Genomic DNA, 22,803 nt, shown 5'->3' with positions numbered 1-22,803 from the left:
CTTTAAAACGTTTGCTTTTTGCCCGTTCCACCTAGTTTCTTGAACGCAAGCCACTTAAATCTTGTATTTAGAAAGTTCAGTCACCAACTCCAACGACTTGGCTTGTAGCGTGCCTATATTACAAGTCCCTACTATTAGTTCAACATCCTGCTTACGTTGCCCCTCCTCCTTAGAACTGACCTTAGGTTACCATTAGTCTGCCTTAACTCTATACTCGACTACCCGTGGACCATACCAAATGTTAAAGGACGATGATGCCGTTAACTCAAACACAAACAAGCCAAGACCCACAAAGATTAAAACAGAGACACACCCTTAAAAAAATAACTAACAACAAAAATAACTAATTACTTAATTGAAAACAATAAAACAAGTGCCAATTTAATTATGAGCAAATGGATAACTTAGAATCCATTTTAGAATCCACAAAGAACCGAATGGATAACAAAATAAACTACGATCACAACACATGTTAAAAAAATTAACTTTGGGAAAACATTATTTATTTGGCATAAAGTATTTTTTGTGTACCAATGCACTAATTTTTTGTACCAAAAAAATAACCAATGCACTAATTTTGTGTACCAAAAAAATAACCAATGCACTAATTTCAGTTAACAACGGAAAACATTATTTATTTGGCATAAAGGAGAAATCCCAGAGTAGGTTTATTTTATTTTGGGAAACTGAATTTTACTGCTACTTGCTTTTTTTAGAGTTATTTTATTATTCTATACTTTTATTTGTTATTTTCATAAGAAATCTTTTTATTTTTATCACAAAATTTGTATCAAATTAACTTTGTTCATTCTAATTTTTATATTTTAAAAATGCCTATGGTTCTTACATCTCTTCTACTTACTTCATTTTAATATTTTTATATTGGTTATGATTCCTATATTTTAGCTTTATAAAAGTATTTTTTAATAGTTGTGATTCTTTATTTTTTTCCACTAACTTTCTTGTAATATTTTTTGAGTATGTTGTTCACCTTTTTTCCATCAAATTTATTATTCCATATAATATATTCATCATATAAAACATTTTATTTTTTTTAATTCCCATAACAATTTCTAGTAATTACTTTTTATAAGAAACGGAGTGCGTAGTAATTTATTTCTCACTCTTAGTTTTATTTAACAACCTGAGAGTCGGTTTTCAATTAACGAGTTGTCAATTCTTACACTTCATCGACCTCAAATCTATCCAAGAATGTACAAAAACGCACTAAAATTCTTAAAGCCCTATCTATCAACTATGTTTGTTTAAATTAGGAGTCTAAAATTAAATCACTAAACTAAATATATATTAGATAATATGAGTATAAACTAAGATAAACTCATATTTGTATGTCCTTAATTTTTAGGCCTTTTTGGAATAATTTATTACAAATAAAGTTATTGAAATAATTGTGATACAGATACAATGAGAGTAAATTAAAAAAATAAATTAAGAAAGAGATTGATTTCCCTCATTTAGAGCTAAAGTATTTTCCCACTCTATCTTAGGGTAAACTTATACCTCAAAATAAGAAAACTAATAACTATTTTCTTCATTTTTCATTACCTTTTTAATTAATTTTTTCACCTCTCGAACAATCAAATTCCTTAATCATCTATCTAACTAACTTTGTTTTCCTAATTAGTCTTTTATTTATCTTTTAAATATTTATCCTCAATCCAAGTGACCCTATCAAATAATAATCTTTACAATCACCCATATATTCATCCCTTATATTAAACAATTATATATTCAATCAACATTTCATGTATTCTATACTTAACGTAGATTTAGTCAATAATATTTTTCTAATTTATTCAAGAAAAGATATTATTGACTAAAGCTAAGTTAATTATATGATACAGATATAAATGATATTTTGGTTGGATATATGATTGGTTAATGCTTCCTTAAAGGAAGAATATATGGGTGATTAGAGAAGTTATTTATTTGATAAACTTAAAGGGATAGAGAAAATATGTTTGTTTAAATTTAAAGTTCAAATTCAAGTAAATATACTAATTAAATATTAAATAATTTATATCTTCTATAAAACTACTAAAGAAGAAACAACTTTGACATATGTCAGAATCTATATTTATAAAACTACTAAAGAAGAAATAGCTTTGACATGTGTCAGAATATGGGTAAAAATTTTCCCGCCTATTATTCAAGCTAATATAGTAGAAAAAGATTGACATTTATAATTCATTCTTAATACAGTAAATATGCAAACACATCACTCTTTTTTCCAAGATAAAAGTGATAAATATGTCTAAAATTCTTGATTAATTATTCATCATTTCTTAATTTAGTGTATTAAAACCATGTACAATTGTCTTTAAAAACATTTTCCAATTTTTAAAAAGTCACAAAATAATATCTTCTTTCTATAAATCATTTAATAATTCAATATCATATCTTTTATATTAGTTATAAAATCATTTAATAGTTAAGATTGACATTTATAATTCATTCTTAAAATAGTTAGATGCAACTGCACTACGCTTATTTCCGAGACAAAAGTGGTAAATATGCCTATACAACTCTTAATTAATTATTCATTTCTTAATTTATTGAATTGAAATAAGGTACAATTATCTATTTAAAAATCTGCCAATTTTTAGAAGTCACAAATTAAATATCTTCTTTCAATAAATTATTTAATAATTAAATACTATATTTTTTATATTAGTTAATAAACTCATAATATTTGCAGAAAATATCTTAAATTCTTTAGATTAGCAATAAAAATAAGTATAATTACGATAACTTCAAAATCTACACATAAATTGTTTTTTCAGCCCTCGAAATAACTGTAATATAATATAAAACTAAGCCAATGACACTAAATAAACTTAACTACAAAATGATCTAAGACGTTGAAATCATCACTAATTCAATATCTAATAAAATAACTAATTACTAAATTTCTAATGTTCTTTAAGCGAATATCTTTTTATTATACAATAATGGTCTTATTGAATACTTTGATTCAATGAGACTTGTACGTATATCTTTTTATTAATCTATTTTTATTTACAAAAAAGATATAAATAATACAGAAAACCTTTAATCATAAAATTAGCTTTAAGTTTAAATTGGGACAAATATCATGAAAAAGTTAGTAAAAATGGTACAACAAATATATATTTAATTGGAAAACGAGAGAAAAATAAGAATGAGATTAAAATATAATATAAATATGTAAATGGAAATTAAAAAAATAATGCAACTCATGATCAATAATAATTATAAATATATTATACGAAAAAATTTAATATTTAAAACATTACCCAATAACCTTCGTATATATAAAAAAATAATCTTATAAAAATTTTTATACAAATATGTAACTAATAAATCAAAAATATTTTTTCAATCTCCGTTTGCACGGATATCTATCTAGTTTAAACTAATTTAGTGTCAAAATTTTTAGGGATTTCTGTAGTTAAACACCTTACCACCATATTGATTTTTTCCTCATAGAAATAAAAGTTAATCGTTGCTCTTAAACTGATGCAATCTTATTTTCATGCACCAAACTATGAAACTTAGCAAACATATACTATTGCTCCATTCTAAATTAGTTGCAACATTAGAAATAATGATATTGTTTTTTCATAGCCTTTAATTTTTAATTAGTTTTTAATTTATAAGTTAAAACTTAATAAAGAGAGATTTTATTTGATTCGTCTCATTGCAAAGATTATTTATATCAAATTTTTATAATTTTTTATTATATATTATTAAAGTCATTGGATTGGTTTTTGTAAATATTTTAGAAGATGAAAAAATATGTCGAGTAATAATTTTGGAACGCAGAAGTTGTTATATCGAATAATAATAGATTTATAGTAGCCGTACCTACACTCTATTTTCAATTAAAAAAAAGAAACGGCCTGGATCTTTCCTCTTTAAATAGATAGCCTTACCTACAGTCTTTCTCGTCCTAGCAGCTACCTCTATTTCCTTTTCTCCTATTTGATTTCTTTTTTAAAGCAGACATGGCTACTTATAGTTCTACTTCTGTTCTTTTCAGTTATTTCACCCTAGTACTACTCTATAGTGCCCTTTTGTTCTTCAACTTTGCTTCTGTGAATGCTACGCAAGAGCTTGGTAATTAACAATTCCCGTTTTCTTCTTATTTTTCATTTTTAAGAATTAAAGACTGAATTGTTTTTAAATGGAATGCATGACAGAATGTATACCTGAATATGGATGCAGCAACTTATCTCCCAAGGCAGCTGTTGGTGTGAAAGTAGACTACTTCCTTAACAGAAAGGTGATTTTATTTGCATCGTTTTTGAGTACATTCTTTAAAATGTAGGGTTTCATTAATTTTATCATGTTGTGGGTGCAGATGTTGTTGGAAGCACAGAAAAAGCATTATTATTATGATGTGGAATTAAGGGATGTTCCTTCAGGACCAGACCCATTACACCACAATGGTGGTTCTCAAAAGAGGCCCAACATCAGTCCATGAACATGGAAGACAACATAACTAGCTCTGTAGGAGTCAGCTTTGTTTGTGCCATTAGTGCTGCTCTAATGAATAATATCTATTTCTTCATTTCTTTTGTTTGTTTTAGGAAAACTTTTGAAATCATTGTATCAAATTAATGCACTAGTATAGAATTATAATATATATAGCAAATTATGTTTAATATATTTAGTAGCTTGTGTTTATGACTTATATATATAGAAGTAATAGTATATTTTTAACTATATAAATTGATGGTTAAAAAAAGTAAATCAAGAGTTTAAAAAAATACAGTTTAGATCTTTGCATAAAATTTGAAAAGTTGACATGACTTGAATATAAAAAGGTGGTTAAAGTCTATAATAAGGGCTCTTCAAACTCAGTAACATAGGGATGATGATTGTTTTGAGGGTATTTTGTTATAAAAAAAATCCATAAAAATCCATTTGGGGTCAAACTTAATAACAATTTATATTAAGTGGGAACAAAGAAATGTCTATTGCCGGGTTAAGTAGAATTGTCTTCGTAAATGTCTAGGCATAACTTATAAGGTTGCTCAATTCAATTTTCGATAAGAGATCAAATGCAATTGAAAATAGTTGAATGTGATAGAATATCTTTGAATAAACCTATAAAATAAACAAATGAGAGAATTTTGATAGAACATATTACTTTACTCGAATATTTGGTGTATTTAGAGCATCATTTATGGTGATCTAATAAAAAGGTCATCCCATTATTTCTCTCTCTTGAAAGTTTATTTTTCAACCTAATTTTATTAACAATGACCTCTTTTAAAAGGTCATTATTTTCTCTTTCTTACTTTTTTCTACCCCACCATAATTTTTCTCCCTTAATTTATCTAACATTTATCTTTATTTTTTTATAATAATATTTTCATGTACAGAGTTAATATATATTTTTTTATTTGATTAAAATAGATCTACTTTTTATTAATTAAAAAAATTATTCTTTTAATAAAACTAATATATTTTAATAAATATAAATATAGACATTAGTAATAATTAAGGAAAATTCGTTAAATTCAAATAAAGATTACAATGCACATACATAAAATAAATACACAAATTAAAAAACTAAAATTTTGAAATGATACATTAGTTGCGGTTTATTCCAAACTTTTGCTAGATATTTTCAACCAAGTCATCTCTTTAAGGATAAATTTGTTTGTCGATCTTCAACATCATCCTTATTTGCCAAGTATCGGTTTATATCAACAATTCTATCTGTGTAATACTCAAAGTCATCATTTAATCCACTTGTACCTTTCGATTGACCTTATGGGCGATCTCCTATGAACTCTTTACCATTAGCGTAATGTGTATATGTATCTCTTTCATCTTTCACTATCATATTATGCATAATTATACAAGAAGTAATTATATTAGAGAGTCGTTCTTCATCCCAAGCAAGTGAGGGCTTTCTGATTATTGCAAATCGAGCTCGCAACACCCCAAATGCTCGCTCCACATCCTTTCTTGTTGCTTCTTGATGTTGGGCAAATAACATTGCTTTTGGTGTTTGTGGTTCAGTAATAGACTGAATAAAAGTAGCCCATTTAGGATAAATGCCATCAGTGAGTTAGTAAGCCATACCGTATTGATTTTCATTCAACGTGAAATTGACAGGTGGTGCCCTTCCTTCAAACAAATCAACTAAAAGAGGTGGTCGATATAGCACGTTGAGATCATTATATGAACCTGACATCCCAAAAAAAGGCATGCCATATCCATCAGTCATGATCAGCGACTGCTTCAAGAATTAATGTTGCAATACCAGCTCGACCTTGATATTGCCCTTTCCATGCTGCTGGGCAATTCTTCCACTCCACCAATGCATGCAATCAATACTCCCAATCATGCCAGGGAATCCACGTTCTTCACCAAAGGCCAATAATCTCGTCAAATCTTATGGTGTTGGTTTTTCTCAAATAATGTTGCTCAAATTGGTTGATTATTCCCTTTGTGAAATGAGTGAGTGCTTTTCGTGCTGTGCTTTCGCTAATTCGGAGGTACTCATCAACTTGATCAGCAGCCATGCTAGCATACGAAGAGCTGCAGTATACTTTTGTAAAGCACTTACACCTTTTTTACCAATTGCATCAATGTTGGTACTGAACCATGGATCGTTGTTGGAGACAGCTTCTATTTTTCATAAAAATACATGTTTCCTCATCCTAAACCTACGTCAAAAAAATTGAAAAGAATATGTAGGATTTTCAGCAAAATAGTCAGTAAATAGTTGGGGATGAACTTTTTAATGGTCTCTTTGAATTCGACATTTTTTTTGGTTCTCACCCTTGGTTGTAGTGTTGAAATAATAGGAGGAATAGCGTATTGAAAGGCATAATTGATAAGTGCAATTATTTGCACTTATTGCGTCTATTTTTATGCTCCTTCGATGAAGTCTATTGGTGGTTTAGGGCTGTTTTTAGTCCATTTACTCTGGTTTGTAATATTTCGATCCTTCAGGAGTAACTAGGCCGATTTTAATGATTTTGGGATATATTTGTGCAAAAATTTTGGCTCTTACAATTGCAGGGTACTTTGAGAAGGAGATCGATGCTCGCTAGTCAAAGAATGAATAAAAGAGGCCGCAAAGTGATCCCACATACAAATTCCCAAGCCCCAAGGGAAAGCCTATTCGGCTTTTAGAGGCCTTCAATGTAAAGCCTAGTCGGCTTTAGCATCTGGATGCAAAGATCATAGGCAGAGAGTAAAGCCGATTTGGCTTCCCAAGGAGACCAAGCCACCGTTGAGTCGGCTTAATGTTCTTGGAAATCAACAATACTGGCAGTGACAAAAGCCGACTCGGCTTTTGTGGAAGGAAAAGCTACCGCCGAGTCGGTTGTAGATACTGGAAAATCACTGCTCTGTTTCATCAAAAGTCGACTCGGCTTTCTGCTGAATGCCCTCGACTGCCGACTCGGCTTTTTCTTTAATTCTGCCAACAATTACGTCTTTTAGTAGATATTATAAATAGAGTTAGTTTTATTTTTGATGGGGGAAAGTTTTATTCCTGGTAGTTTTTTGAATTCAGCATTTTAGATTTATGTTCTTTGATTTTCTTTTGTTGAGAGACTTCGTTGTTACGTGAATTCCTTTTTGCAATTTACATTATCGCTCTTTGTATCGCTCTTTGTAATTAGTAAGTTTTCTTTGTTAATTGCTTTATCATTTATCTCTTGCATTGAAATCATTCATTGTTTTATGTTTAGTGTTTCCTCTTTAAGCCATCATTTATTATGAACTACATATTTACCATCATGATTAGCGAGTAATTTTCTTCTCTAGGGTTAGTATATAATTCCTAATTTGAAGCATGGAATTAATGACATTTTATTGATTGATTGTGTAAGTTTGAGTTTATAATTAAATCTATGCTTAATGAATCTCAGTTTAAATATCTTTATTAACCTTTTCAATAAAACGAAATTTTGAGATTAGGATAAATATAGGATTGAGATATACTTAAGTTAAATTCCTACTAGTTTAACCAATAAAACGGAAGTTTGAGGATTAACACTAGTTTGGTCTTAAATCGATACTAATCAATAGAGCGGAAGCTTGAGATTAATTAGATCACACTTAATTATGCCAATGACTCAATTTCATACAATCATGAGAGTGATCGATTCCCATGTTAGAAATAGGTGATGCCCGACACCCTAGAGTTTGTTGCATCATCGTTATCTTTATAGAAGTTATTTTTAGTTTCAGTTTTTGCATCGTAGTACTAGCTTCCCCGACCATATTGTTTTCTTGATTCGTGTCTTGTAGTCATAAAACAAAGAAAATAACAAATTGATTAACTAGCCTCCTTTTGTTCGACACGCGACTACACGTCAACCATGCGCTTGTGGTTATTAAAATTTGCACAATCAATCATATTATCTATTAGTTCATTCTCTTCATCTGAAGATGAATAACTTGAAGTGGATGAGGAAAAATTAAACTTATAAAAACTCATTTTGAAGTTATATATCTAATTGAATGTGGATGTGCATATATATAATATTATGCATGCCAAAAGGTGATGGAAACGAGAATACTAATGCATGCCAAAAGGTGATGGAAAGGAAAAACTAATGCATGCCAAAAGGTGATGGAAATAAGAAGACTAATGCATGCCAAAAAGTGATGGAAAGGAAAAAACTAATGCATGCCAAAAGGTGATGGAAATAAAAAGACTAATGCATGCCAAAAGGTGATGGAAAGAAAAGCATGAATGCATGAAAACCTTACATAATTAAAACATCCTTTTAAAACATTACATAATTAAAACATCCTTTTAAAACATTACATAATTAAAACATCATTTTAAAACATTACATAATTAAACCAGCATTGAAAACAATACATAATTAAAATATAATTAAGACATTACATAATTAAACCATCTACTGACGATTATAATTCTAAAAGTGTTGTCCAAGTTGAACTATCATATGAGCTTTCCATGGCTGAAGAGTTTCCTTTTTGCTTAATGTTTGATAGATATCCCAAATCATTCGATATTCTTCCATTTGAAGTTGTTCTCGTTTTCGGGCTTCTTTTTGTTTTTGAAGTTCTGTCTTCTCCTTCATTATTTCTAAATTAAGTCGAAGACTCTCTCCAAATGCACTTAAAGCTTGAATTGATTGATCTGCAATCATTTTCCCAGTCATGCCAGCCTTAGCCTTCTTCACACCCTCGGGGCGAGTTGATGATCCTTATTGAGGTTCACTTGTTGGTGTTTCAGAATCTTCTTCTGTCCTTGATCTTTTTCCACTACTTTCACTACAAACACCACCAGTTGGTTGTTGCTCCAATCGTTTTTTTTATTACTTTTTACCACTTGCTTCCACTTATTATACTTTCCTAAAACTTTCCATTGCTTAATCAAGTTAAAGTTACAGTGTTTTCTTTGATGGATTAAATGCGCTTCTTTAAGAACATCTTCGTCTCTCGTGCCACTTTTATTCCTTCTAAGAGCCTCGTCATAACTTCCAGGCCACTTCAAACATGTTGGAGCAACTCTACCCAAACGACATTTAAGCATATTGGCGGTTCTTCGTGGGATCAGATGGGGTCGTTCCATCCTCGCTGCTTCATAAGCTTTCTTAACATTTTGCCACCTCACTCTTATCTTTTGGTTGGAGCTCACAATTGAATATGTACTTGTGTTCATGACTGAACATATGAGAGCAATATCTTCAATCAAATCCCAACTTTTCTTTGAAGGTATAGGGGCTTCATCATTAGGATGCTGTTGAGATGGTTGAACCAATTGAGTGAAGCTCGGTGGTGAACCAAATTGTGAAAGTAGATCTTGAAATTAGAGATGGCAACGGGTCAGATCTGGACCGGGTCCAGGTGGACCCGGATCCAGATCCGTTTTTAAGAACAAGATCCAGATCCAGACCCGGATCTGCGGGTCCAGTTTTGCAAGACCCAGATCCGGATCCGCGGATATTGCGGATCCAGTACCGGATCCGGGTCTAAAACGGGTCCAGTTTTGATATTTTTTTTTTTATTTTTAAATGTGTTGAGATTGCAATAAAGCGATATTTATAGACTAATATTAATAATATATATAAAATTACCTTCAATAACGAAAAATATAATTGCAAGAATGTCTTTGGCAATTTTTCTTAAAGTTGGGTAGCTTTGGCTTACCCTTTTCTTGCTAGATTTCACTACTGGCTTACCCTTGTCTAGTACCCTCAACATCAATGGAATAAACATACTTATGATCTACTGCTAATTGATCAAACCCATCTAGGGTTTCAGTTATTGGAATCTCCTTATCCTTCTCATCCATAAAATCACACTATGTAAAGGAAACCCAATTTATTTCAATCACAAAGAAACCCAATTCCATACAAAAATCTTAATCCTACACAAAAATCATACAAAACCCATAAATTAACAGAAAACCAAAACCTCATCGACATAATTAAACATATAAACATGGTTAAATTCATAATCCATAAATACAATAAAAATAGAAAGACAACCCACAAACAATTTCTTTAATTAATTCAAGAAGAGAAAGAAATAGTGGTGTACCTGCAAAAAGAGAAAGAATTTCTTCATCTCCATTCTCCCCATCTTATATTTAAGAGTCATCTAAATCCTTATGTGAGTTATGTCTTTCTTTCTGTAAAGACTAAAGTAGGAAACATTTGAGGTACTGACGTGAGGACTTAGGTTACTGAGGGCTGCTGAGTGCCGAGGCAATGACGGAAGGGAGGGAAAATGAGGGTTTGAGGTATTTTTATTATACATTTTAATATACATTTAATGTTTTAAATAAAAAAAAAAACGGGTCCTCTAGATGCGTGGGTCCGGGTCTGGGTATTTTTCTCAGATCCGAATTCGGACGCGTGAATTTTAAACGGATCCGGATCCGACCCGGATCTGACGGGTCCAATTTTTTTGGACCCAGATCTGTGAAAATGGATACGGATCCACGGATCTGGGTCGGGTCCAATACCCATTGCCATCCCTACTTGAAGTGATGGTTGGATGTAGAGACTAGCATCAACATGATGAATAGAATCTCCTCCATCTTCACCATATTGATCATCTTGATCATTTTCATCATTATCATCATTGTCATCATCATCATCATCATCGTCATCATCATCATCATCATCATCATCATCATCATCATACTCCATCTCTTTTCGTCTAAACTTTCACCCCTTATTAGAGTTGAATAGTTATCAATATTAGAGCTGACATTGTGAGATTGATGATGGTGGTGAAATATAGTTTGAGAATTTTGGGTATTTTGAGGAACATAATAAGATGAATTTGGGATATTTTGAGAAATATAGTAAAAGAGTATTTTGAGAAAATGGAGGATTGAATGGAGGATTTTGATACTGAATTTGAGCACTTTGATTGTTAGAAGATTTTTTTTCTTGTTTTTTTTTTACTTGGATTTCTTCCATAATTTGGGTTATTTGAATCTATATTTTTTTTTTGGGATTTTTAAAATGATTAATTTAGTATTTTTAACAAAAAAAGTAGGAAAATAAGAAGAAAATATGTAAATATAAAATTATGTCAAAAAATATTAAAATGGGTCTCATTTTATAGATCTCGAAAAAATATGACCGTTGGTATAATTGTTTTTAAAAAAATTAATCAAATACGAAAATATCCGTGAATTACAATAAACGGCTATTTTTTGGCAGCCAATCACAAGCCGGCACGTGGCTTGGGCGCAGCAGGCGTGTCAGGCGCAACAGGCAACAGTTTTTTCATCAACCAATCCCTGCGCGACACGTGGCGTAATTGTTGGAAAATAAGTGACCGTTTGAGAGATCAGGTCATACAGTGACCAAATTCTTCAACATTTTCCATGACCAACCTTATTTTAGGTCACTATTAATAGACTTTTTACCGTTGTTTGGTCCTATGACCTCTAAATAGGTCATTGTTACTGATGCTCTTATAGTAGATGACCTTTTATCAATATTAAAATAGACTAGATTATTTTAAGGAACCGATAACTTATAAAGTAAACTAAAATCTTTAACTTAGGTTGGACAAAGTTGCATTTTCTTTGACTTGATATTAAGGCCCAACGAATATCGAGACCTTGGACCCAAAATATTAGCCCATGTACTTAGGGCGTTGAAGCTAACGATAATCTGCGAACTTCATGCGGAATCATAATGATAATGGACTTCTGAAGAATATTTAATGAAATATATAATCTAACTCTTGAAGGCTTTCTAAGTTTTTGGCACAACTCCCCCTTCCCCCTTTCTATTAGAGATAATCTAGAAAAATATTCTACATATAAACTTGGAGTGTTGGCGCCACACCCTCATGTGACAAGCACTCATTTAATCCACCTTTCAAAGATCATACGTAATCAAGCTTCACCTCATGCAAATATGAATTTTAATGTTTAAGTTTCTAGTTTGTGTTTTATTCTATGTTTTTATTTTAGGTCGGTCCATTTATGTTTTAGTGCTAATTGTAATTAAGAAAACAAACAAAAATTTGTCATGTATTTTAAGTATTGTCAAGAAGAAATCAAGGACATAAATCAAATCAAGGCACAGAAGTTATTTAAGTCAAGAGGAAATCAAAGATGAAAATCAAGTGAAAGCACGGAAGCTAATTTTAGCAAAAACGATGCCAATCTAGGCGTGTGGAAGATCATCTCTTTGAAGTCATTTTAGTCCAAGAGCTAGGTAGTTTTTTCCATGTAATCAAATTAAAAAATTCAGAAAATAGGTAGTTTTTTTTTTTTTTTTTAAAGTCGGTTATTAGGAGTTATTTTAAGAGTTACTTTCAGAATAAATAGGGAGGATATTTTTCGGTTTTTAAGTGGTTAATTTCTGAATTATTAGGTGTTTATGAGTCGGGTTTGTAATAAGAAATAATGGGACGAAGGTTACGTGAGAAGTTACTCACAAAAATGGATGGTTACCAAGAGTGTTAACCGACCACATTGTTTAACTCCCACACGTCACTCCAGCCGATTACACACGGTTATTGGAGTAGGTTTTTGAGTTAGTTTCTTTCTCTTTGTTGTCTTTATATATAGCTTAGCATGTAATACATTTTCAGTAGTTGATTAATGATAAAGAAAACCCAAAACGCTTGTTTCAAATCCCCGTTGTTTGTATGATTCTTGGATTAGAGTCGTATTTGCAAAAGTTCTTATGCTTGCTGTATTTGGCGCGTGCACCTGTGCCTTAAGCGCGTCGTTACTTGGTACATGGATTTATAGTGAGTTTTGAGTTTAGCCATAACTATCCTCCATTTGCATTTTCGAAAATCAAACAGAAAACATAAAAAATTTCAATCCTTGCATTCGACATTCACCACCTTTCATTCCCTTCATCGTTTTTTCTTTCAATCCGTGATTAAAGCTTGTAAGAACCCCTAAGGATTAGGCGATATTACAACATGGAGTTTGATAAAGAAATTTCTAGATTAATAGATGAATTAAAAAGTTTTTGAATAATATGAGTTTTAGAAGTCAATTTCTAAAATTGATGTAAAGAATTCTAGAGCTTATGGACTATTCTAGTTAAATGTAAGTAGTACTTTGTGGAGTAGTCTAGATAACATCGTTTAGCCCGCTTAGCATTAGTATAAATATAGTGTGTTGTGTGTTGAATTAAGACACAACTAAGAGTGAGTTGAAAACGCAAGGTGAGAGTATTAGTCAGTGAGTGTGTAAGTTGTAGTCTAAGTGTAAGTGTCCCAAAATAATTGTGTTGAGTGTGTGTCCTCTAAATTATAAATTGTCCTTCTTGTAAATTGAATTGTGTATATAGCAATAAAATTACGTTTTTAATTACTATACCACGAGTGTCATTGAGAATTATTTTCCAACATTTCCCTTTACCTAAGCCATTGATGGAAATTGAAATAGAGAAAATTGATGGTTACAAATGATGAAGAGGCACAAATCTCCTTTCCACTTTGCCCAAACCGTGACCTACTATTAGGTATAGGGTTTAATTTTTTTTTTACTTATATATTAATTCTAGCGTTATCCCATAAGTTAGCCCAATTATCCTATTTTTAACTTAAAACTTCAGCCATAACACATAATTCATATTCTAAAGATTCATTAAACTTTATAAAATATAACTTCATAAAGATAATCCATATTATAATGAATAAAATTTTAATTTTCAAAATCACAAATGATATCTTACTTAAAACATTAATAATCAATGTATAAATTCAACCATCTTAATACTAATAAAGCAATAAAATGAGAATAATGACAATAAAAAATAACAGTATAAAACTTATAATAATAATTTATTAATCATTTTAAAAATAAGAGGGAGTTACATTGCAATATCCCTTAATCTCGACTTAAATATTTTATAAACTTTTAACATACGCAAGGGTAACAATTCAATTTGGAGACAAAGATGAATGCTGATGAAAGAGATTTTTAGCGACAAATTTGGCGGACAAATCTCTTTGTCGCAGGATCTAATTTTGTCGCTATGATTTTCTTTGTAGCTAAATTTGTTGCCAAATTCAATGGGTGGAAAAGAAAAGAAATTAGCTTTTCAGAAATATTGATTATGGCGCCAATGTTGTCACCAACTTCAATTTTTGTTTATAAATACAAATTATAGATGAATGTTTAGCACAAGTGTTATTTCATTCTAGTATTTTCTGAAAATTTAGTTCTGAAAATTTAGTTCTCTAAACGTAGTATTTCTGTGCAAAAGCAGAAAAATTTCTTGAGCTTGAAGGTATGTTTTTAATTTATTGTTATGATATTTATTTATTTTTTTTTTATTTATATAGGATTATTTTAATTTTTTTAAGGTATTTGCATAAAATTATAATTTTTGTGTCTGGACTGTAAGGTCGTGCTGGGTACAGAGATGCCCACGCAACATAAGTTATTAGTACTAGCGTTTCGTGTGCGGAGAAAGATTGACGAGAAGAAGATAAAGGTTAGACAAACGATCATGTGGGGTAGACGTAAAGGAGATATGGTCGCAACGTTGTCAAACAAGATCAAGACGTCGGGTTACCCAAGTATATCAGACGATGCAAATCAAATGTGGGCGACCATGGCGTAAGCCATTTGAAAGGTGGCAAAGGAGACATTAGGGGTGTCGACGGGGAAACCAAAGGTATACAAAGAGTTCTGGTGGTGGAACGAAGAAGTGCAAAAGAAGGTAATGGACAAAAATAGGAGATTCAAGGAGTTCATGGCTTGCACGGAGGAGGAGGATAGGACACATAAGAAGAAGAGACATAAAGAAGCAAAACGGGTGGCAAAGAAAGTAGTAGCGTAAGCAAAAGATCGCGCGTTTGAAGCCTTTTGTCAAAAGCTTGATACCAAAGAGTGGGAGAAGTATATTTTTAAGTTGGCAAAAGCAAGATCTAGATAGAAGAAGGACTTAGGGATAAAGAAGTTCATTAAGGATGAAGGTAGATAAGTACTCCTTAGACAAGAGGACATCAAGATGAGATGGCATCAATATTTTTCCAAACTGCTCAATGAGAATATAGGTCAAATGGAGGAAATTCGACAAACTTTAGACATCCAAAGAACACAGGATCATTGCTCGATTATTGATATTACCACGGCTGAAGTAGGAGAAGTTCTCAAAAAAATTAGGGGATCAAAGGCAGTTTGACCTAATAACATTTCGCTTGAGGCGTGGAGGGGTTGAGGAGAGCAGGGGATTTATTAGCTTACTAACCTCTTTAATGTCATCTTGAGGTCTAATAAGATGCCAGAAGAATGGAGGGTTAGCACACTTATCCCACTGTTTAAAAACAAGGGTGATGCATAAGTATACGAGAATTATAGATGGATCAAACTTCTAAACCACACTATGAAACTGTGGAACAGAGTGATTGAGAAAATAATTAGACGAGAGACGGTGATTAGAGAAAACCAATTCGAATTCATGCCGGGAAGATAATCACCGAGGCAATTCATCTTTTGAGGAGACTGATGGAAAAGTATAGGGAGCAAAAGAAGGATTTGCATCTGGTGTTCATTGACCTGGAGAAAGCATACGATAACATACCACGAAGCATCGTTTGGGATAGCCTCAAGAATAGAAGTATTTCACGAAGATACATTGAGGTAATACAGGACATGTATGACAGAGTGTCGACTAACATACATACACCAGTGGGTATGACAAAGTTTTTCCCAATTAAAGTGGGATTACATCAGGGATCAGCACTAAGGGTCCGTTTGGTTCAGTGAGCAGGATTGGAATGGTATGGAACCCCATACCAGGATGGTATGGATTCAGAACCCCATACCAGACTAAAACTGTTTGGTTCAATCCTGTAATAGATATTCAATCCATTCACACTGTTTGGTTCAATTATGGAATGGATTCTCTGTCCAGTTTATATATATATATAGATACATACATACATTTTTTAAACACACAAATACATACACACATATTATGTTGCAAATAGATAATTACCACTAATTAAAAAGTACTAGTTCAATACATTTTCACTCAAAATGGTGTCAATACATCTCCACACAAAAAGATTCCAATATATGTTTTTGACAACCAAACACAAAGTCTAGATAATTTATAAGTTAAGCATTTTCATTACATCACTTGCCCAAGTTAGGATGAATGAGGTTGATTATAAACTCTTTCTTTCACTCATCATCCGGGCATTGGTAAAAGAGTGAGAGTTCACTTGGATTGGAGGCCAACCTCTTGGAAGCTTCCATTACTTCTAATCTTATCAATCCTTCTATGCGAAGCAATTCACTAACCAAATTTTTTTTTTGATTTTCCTCAACTTCTTCACGAGCCATGATAGCTTGCTCATGTAGTTGTGTAGTAGAGAAGGCACTTGCAATGGAAGACATGTGCTTGTTCATCTCATTCATATTATTTGAAAAGCTAGAAGACATATTGTTAAAAGAAGAAGTTAAGTCCACAACCTCCGGCTTCTTCCTTTTCCTTCCTTGTTCATTTAGAGCCTCTTCTTTTTTGGCTTTCTTTAAAGAAGGTTCACTTGGAGTTGATTTTGTTGATTGGTTGACGGACTCATTATCATCAAATTCATCATCTTCATCACTACCACCCTTATCTAGTTCAATGGTCTCTTTCTCTTGATTGTCAACAGCTTCGACAAAAGTCTCAGATTGCACTCCAGTAACTCGATCGGCACCAAAGATAACTGACAGTTGATCATAAAATGGAAAAGGAACATTTCATAATCCTTGAGCATTTCTGTGTTGCTGAAATTAAACAAGAATTGAATAAAAAAAAAGATACGTCGTTTAAAATATGTTATAATTTCTAACAAATATTAAACAAGTCAAAGTATTTGTGTACCTTACAAAATTCTTTATAAGATTGCCTTTCACAAACAATCATATTCTTTTCATTATCCTAAGAAAAACCAGAAGTGCGAAACATTTCAGTTAGCACATTATACTTATCCTTAAACCATTTGATTTTTGATTCAATATGGGGAATAGCTTTCAACCCACACCCGGGAAACTTCTCATTCAATTTCTCCTCTAACTTATTCTTGAAACCACCTTTGAAACTCCCATCAGCTTTCCATGAAGGATCGGCACTCATCTCCAACAAACCATTAATCAAACATTCTTCCTCAGATTTAGTCCATGATCGCTTGTTTTTCCCTCTTCCACTTCGAACAAATTGACCAACATCCATCCTATACAACAATGATGTATTAAAAAAAAGATTACCAAATAAGACTATTTTCTTATTTGCAAGATAAAATAAATAATCCAATTACACCATAAAAAATATCTCAACACCATAAAAAAAAATTTATAGATTACAGAAAAAAAAATTCGATTACATCATAAAAAGGAACACCCAAACATAAGTCCAAATAAACTATACAAACATTTATGTTTGGCTACTATGCCTAAGTTTCCAATTATTAAACATATTTTGTGCTAAGTTATTCCGATAAGTAGTCCAAGCATCCGTATTAGCTATTTGAGTAATCAACTCAACTTCATCATCTAGGCCCTCATCATCACTTTCACCTTCTTCACTATCGGAATCCCAATACATTGTGTAACCTGTTGGCATATGTTTTCGAATAAGATTGTGTAATAGTACACATGCGTGAACTATACGCCCATGAGTACGTATTGGAAAGAAGGATGGGGTCCTAAGAATACCCCACCTTCCTTTTAATAGTCCAAAACATCTCTCAATAACATTCCTTGCCTTAGAATGTTTCATGTTAAAGTACTCTTCCGCACTAATTGGCTGTCGGTCCCCCCACTCTTTAAGGTGATATCGATGACCTCTATATGGTGCTAAAAACCCTTCAAAAGTCGTGTATCCTGCATCTACCAAATAGTAGGAACCTTGACATATGGCAAAAAAAAAAGTCATGACATTGCTTATTGGATACCACAATATAAAATCTAAATTCTAAGTATGATTACCTTGTGGCACTTTTGAACCATTAGGCCTAGTAATAGCATCTCGAAGGACACGACCATCATGAGCGGATCCTTCCCAACCAGGTTGAACATATATGAACTCCAAATTAGGGTTACATACACCTAACACATATCTTGCTCTATCCTCACTTGGCACATGAATACTATTATAAGTGCCATCTAATGCTCCTAAACAATTCTACAAAAAAAAGTTAGGAGGGATAAGTTTTACAATAAACAAAGTGGATAGATTTTTAAATAATATAGATGAAATTATGTTATTACCTTAAAACATTTCCATCTATCCACTTCACAATCTTCTGTTATAGGTGTCGGCTTTTTTAGCAAGTGAATATGTAGTTTTAAGACGGCAAGAAGACATCGGTGGAAGTTTCTACTAACACTTTCTCCACTTCGAAAGAAATGACTTCTAATTGTCCTATTTTTCTAATGATGTGCCAAAGTGTACAAGAACATAACTACAATTTCCTCCAAAGACATATTTCGAGTGCCATTTAAACCACCGACATCTCTGACCATCTCACAAAGGACATAAAAGATTCTTCTATTCACACGAAGTTCACTTTGCAGACTATATCACTATGCTTGATTAGTGCATCCAAGTGCTTTTGTCTAAGGTGTTTCTTCTCACTTTTTCTATAACGTGGTCGTTCAATTTCATAAACAATTACACCCATCATACACATCACCAAGTACATGATTGTGACGACATTGTTAACAACCATGAAAAGTAGTAGTAATTCAATTTGTCTCTTCTTCCTTCTTCTTACTATGGCTACTTGAGATGGAATCATTTCTGTGAATGTATACATGCATCATCATATTAATAAATAGAAAAAAATTATGTATTACCATATATATATTCTATCATTTTGCTTCCAGTATCTTATCTATAATGCCATATATACAGTAAAATTATTCTTAAAATATAACAATCTAGCAATCATATATATATCCAACAGCAATCTCCACCAGTAGTTATTCTTGAAAAATCAGAAAAACATATAACAATCTAGCAATCATATATATCCAACAGCAATCATATAACAATCTAGCAATCATATATATCCAACAGCAATTATTCTTGAAAAATCAGAAAAACATATATATCAACATATATAATAATTTACAAAGCAATCAAAAGATAACAAAATTGATAAATCTACAATTGACCCTCACATAATACCTTGGCAACTGCTCCAGCTTCAATAGACCCCTTTTTAATTAACTCCGCCAACTAAAAAATCAATCAAAAATTAAAACCATCAACATATAATATAGATAACCTCAGCAAGAGTGATTCAACAAGAAATAAACCGAAACTTGCCTCATCTTCAGTTTCCTCCAGCAACCTACATCGTTATAACAAGCAAAAATGATCTATTAGGTTCTTCAATCTAACAGAAGTTGTTTCATAATAATAATAAAAAAGTTTCTATCATCCAAACTGACCGGAGATGATAGCCGTACCGGAGAAGAGAGCCGTAGCCGGGAAGAAAAAGGTAAGAAAGAAAAGGGCAGGGACTGGCCGGATTCTGTTGAGCCCAAAGGAGAGAAGGTTGGCAGCGAAAATAAGACTGGTAAAGAGATTGGGAGATTGTGGGTCAGTTATGTTGTGGATCCGAGGGAGACCCTGGCCGGTGGAATATGGTGGTGGTGACAGTAGATTGGTGCGAGACACGGCTGAGACCGGTGAGGGGGATGGTCTGACCGAAAATTTCTGAGATTGGAGGCGGGAGATTGAAGGAGAGAGAGGGAAATAAGAAGGAGGAGAGTGAATTAGGGTTTGAATATGGGATGGAATGGAGTTTGAAACTTGGGGGGGTAGGAGGGTATAGGATTCTATAGGATTAGAATGGGATGAGAATCCAGAGGGTATGACATCTCAATGTAAAAATGCCTAACCAAACATTGGAATGGTTGTGATACCATTCAATACCATTAAAAAAGAGCCAACCAAACATGCCTTAAGTCGTTTCTTTTATACTGTCATTATTGAAGAAATCTCTAAAACCATCTGGGAGACCGTATCATGGTGCATGCTTTTCGCTGACGATATAGTTTTGGTCGCAGATACCAAGGAGGAGGCTAATACTAAATTGGAAGAGTGGAGGGAAGTCTTGGAGGGTAAGGGGTTGCGGATAAGCCGTACGAAGACAGAATACTTGAGATTCAATTTTAGTGGGACAGATTCGATAGGGGAGTCAGAGGTGACCATAGGGGGAGAAGTTGTTGCATGTACGTCCAAGTTCAAATATTTGAGATTGGTGATTCAGAGCAATGAGGAGATTGATGGAGACGTTACTAATCGTATATAAGCGGGTTGGCTTAAGTGGCGAGCAGCAACCGGGGTGCTTTGTGATAAAAAGTTTTCGAGGAGATATAAGGTAAATTTTACCGTGTTGCAATTAGGCCGGCGTTGTTATATGAGACAGAATGTTGGCCCGTAAAGAAGGTTTTCAAACAAAAGATGGAAGTAATTGAAATGCGTATGCTGAGGTAGATGTGTGGCAATAATATGATGGATAGGATAAGAAACCAGGAGTTCAAGGAGAATTTAGGGGTTGCATCTCTCTCCGCAAAGATACGGGAGAACAAATTGAGATGGTTTGGGCATGTGCAGAGAAAGACACATGACGTCCCAGTAAGAAGGATTGAATGCATCATAGTGGAGGGCAGAGAAGTCAAGGAAGACCTAGGAGAACGTGGTAGGAATAGATTAAAAGTGACATGTATGAACTTTACCTCTCCAAGGACCTGACCAAGGATAGAGGCAGTTGGCGGCGCGTTATCCACGTCTTAGATTACTATACCCGTCCCTTTTACCCATTGTTTCTTATTGTTCGTTGCCTTTAATTATCGCTCATTACCTCTTTCAATACTCTTATCTTTATTTTTAGTTATTTTTACGTATCTATTTATTCTATTTGTAAGTTGCAGGTTTCTCTCTCTTTGAAGACCTTTCTCGAGCAGAGGGACTCTTTGACCGCACTCTCCTATATGGGTATGAGCTGTCGTTGTTCTTCCCCCCCAGACCATGATCATAGTTCTCTATGAGCGGGATACACTGGATATGATGATGATGATGATGATGATGTTTTATAAATGTATTTATGTGTTATAATTTTTGTTTTGAAATGCAAATTTATATGTTATACTTTTGGTTTTGAAATGCAAATTTATATGTTATATTTTTGGTTTTGATATGTAAATTTATAGTTGTTTATGTGTTATGTTTTTATAAATACAGTTTTATAAATATTTGATTGTGTTTTAAAATTTAATATAGGTTTACGCAATGACAGATGATGGTAGTTATTATTTGTATAATAGAAATTGGATATACCAAAGAGAATTTGACGACGGGACATTTAACATAGAATTCTTATGAGGGTTAGAAGAACTTTTAAAGTTTGTAATTTCAAACAGTCGTTTGTTACGAAAAAGTCGTTTATAAATACAAATTACATATGTCCTTGTGCGAAGTGCAAAAATATTGTTTTTAAAAATGCTAAAAGATGTGAGGGGTCATTTTTTACAAATATGATTTATGGAAGATTATTATGATTGAAGGTAATATTATGATATCGCCGCTGGTGAAAGTAGCAGCGCCAATTATGCGTTTGTCCGAGAAGAAGTACATAGTCCTTCTCTTACGCATACCCTTGAGGAAAATAATTACGTTCGTATGGTTCATCATGCTGCTACAATTAGATTTCCGGACAAGTACCAATACTTGTTTCCACAAAATGAGTACGGTAACGTGGACGAATAGTCGCCTAATGATTTAATACCTGAAGAACCAAATCTTAAGGCCAAAATACTTTTTGAAATGCTAAGTGGTGCAAACAATTTGCTATATGATGGGTATGAAAATTACTCTAAGATGTCAATTATAGGGAGAATGAGGAATCTAAAGATAGATCATAATTGTTGTTGGACCTCTTGAGTTTTGATGATGACTACACTTTATTTAAGCAAATATGTTTTTAGAGATTGTGTGCAGGTCGATATCCGGTCGTGATAATGATCGTCGATAGTACCTATGACTTAGCTTATGGAAACGTACATGTCAAAAGGTTTCAAAAGAGGTTAGGAGAAGCATATCACTTGGGATGTAAAATGGAGACAGCAGATCTACTGTTCCTAAGTTGGATGATCTAGCTAAACTGAAGTCTGGAGACAGCGCACTGTTCCTAAGCTGAAGGTTGACTACGTTGATTGAAAATTCTGGTTATTATATTTTAATTATTATTTTTAGTTAATGTATTTAATAAAATTAATTTGTTGCAGTAGTAATTTATTAAAATTAATTGGCAAATCGTTTTTCTTAAATAAAATGAATTAAC

The 22,803-nt window shown here is 32.6% G+C and overlaps 2 protein-coding genes across 2 annotated transcripts in view; both read right to left on the bottom strand.

Moving 5' to 3' along the window:
- The window catches only part of LOC130813383 (uncharacterized), a 4,897-nt gene extending 888 nt beyond the window's left edge, over positions 1-4,009 (bottom strand). The window contains exons 1-2 of the mRNA XM_057679215.1: positions 3,964-4,009; positions 1-53 (exon numbers count right to left, since the gene is read on the bottom strand). The exon at positions 1-53 is cut by the window's left edge and continues 340 nt beyond it. Coding sequence (XP_057535198.1) covers positions 1-53; positions 3,964-4,009 — 99 coding nt within the window. The remainder of the gene's footprint in view (positions 54-3,963) is intronic.
- A 1,638-nt stretch (positions 4,010-5,647) lies between these two features.
- LOC130813382 (uncharacterized) lies at positions 5,648-6,244 on the bottom strand. Its single transcript, XM_057679214.1, has 3 exons — positions 6,131-6,244; positions 5,812-6,043; positions 5,648-5,730 (listed from the first exon to the last, which is right to left on the bottom strand). Exons 1-3 carry the CDS (start codon positions 6,242-6,244, stop codon positions 5,648-5,650), a joined length of 429 nt encoding a protein of 142 aa, XP_057535197.1.
- Positions 6,245-22,803: the final 16,559 nt, after the last annotated feature.

This window comes from Amaranthus tricolor, chromosome 5, assembly GCF_026212465.1.
Source record: "Amaranthus tricolor cultivar Red isolate AtriRed21 chromosome 5, ASM2621246v1, whole genome shotgun sequence".
Taxonomy (NCBI): Eukaryota; Viridiplantae; Streptophyta; class Magnoliopsida; order Caryophyllales; family Amaranthaceae; genus Amaranthus; species Amaranthus tricolor.
Note: the sequence above shows the minus strand (reverse complement) of the source record. Positions and strands in the feature narration are given on the sequence as shown.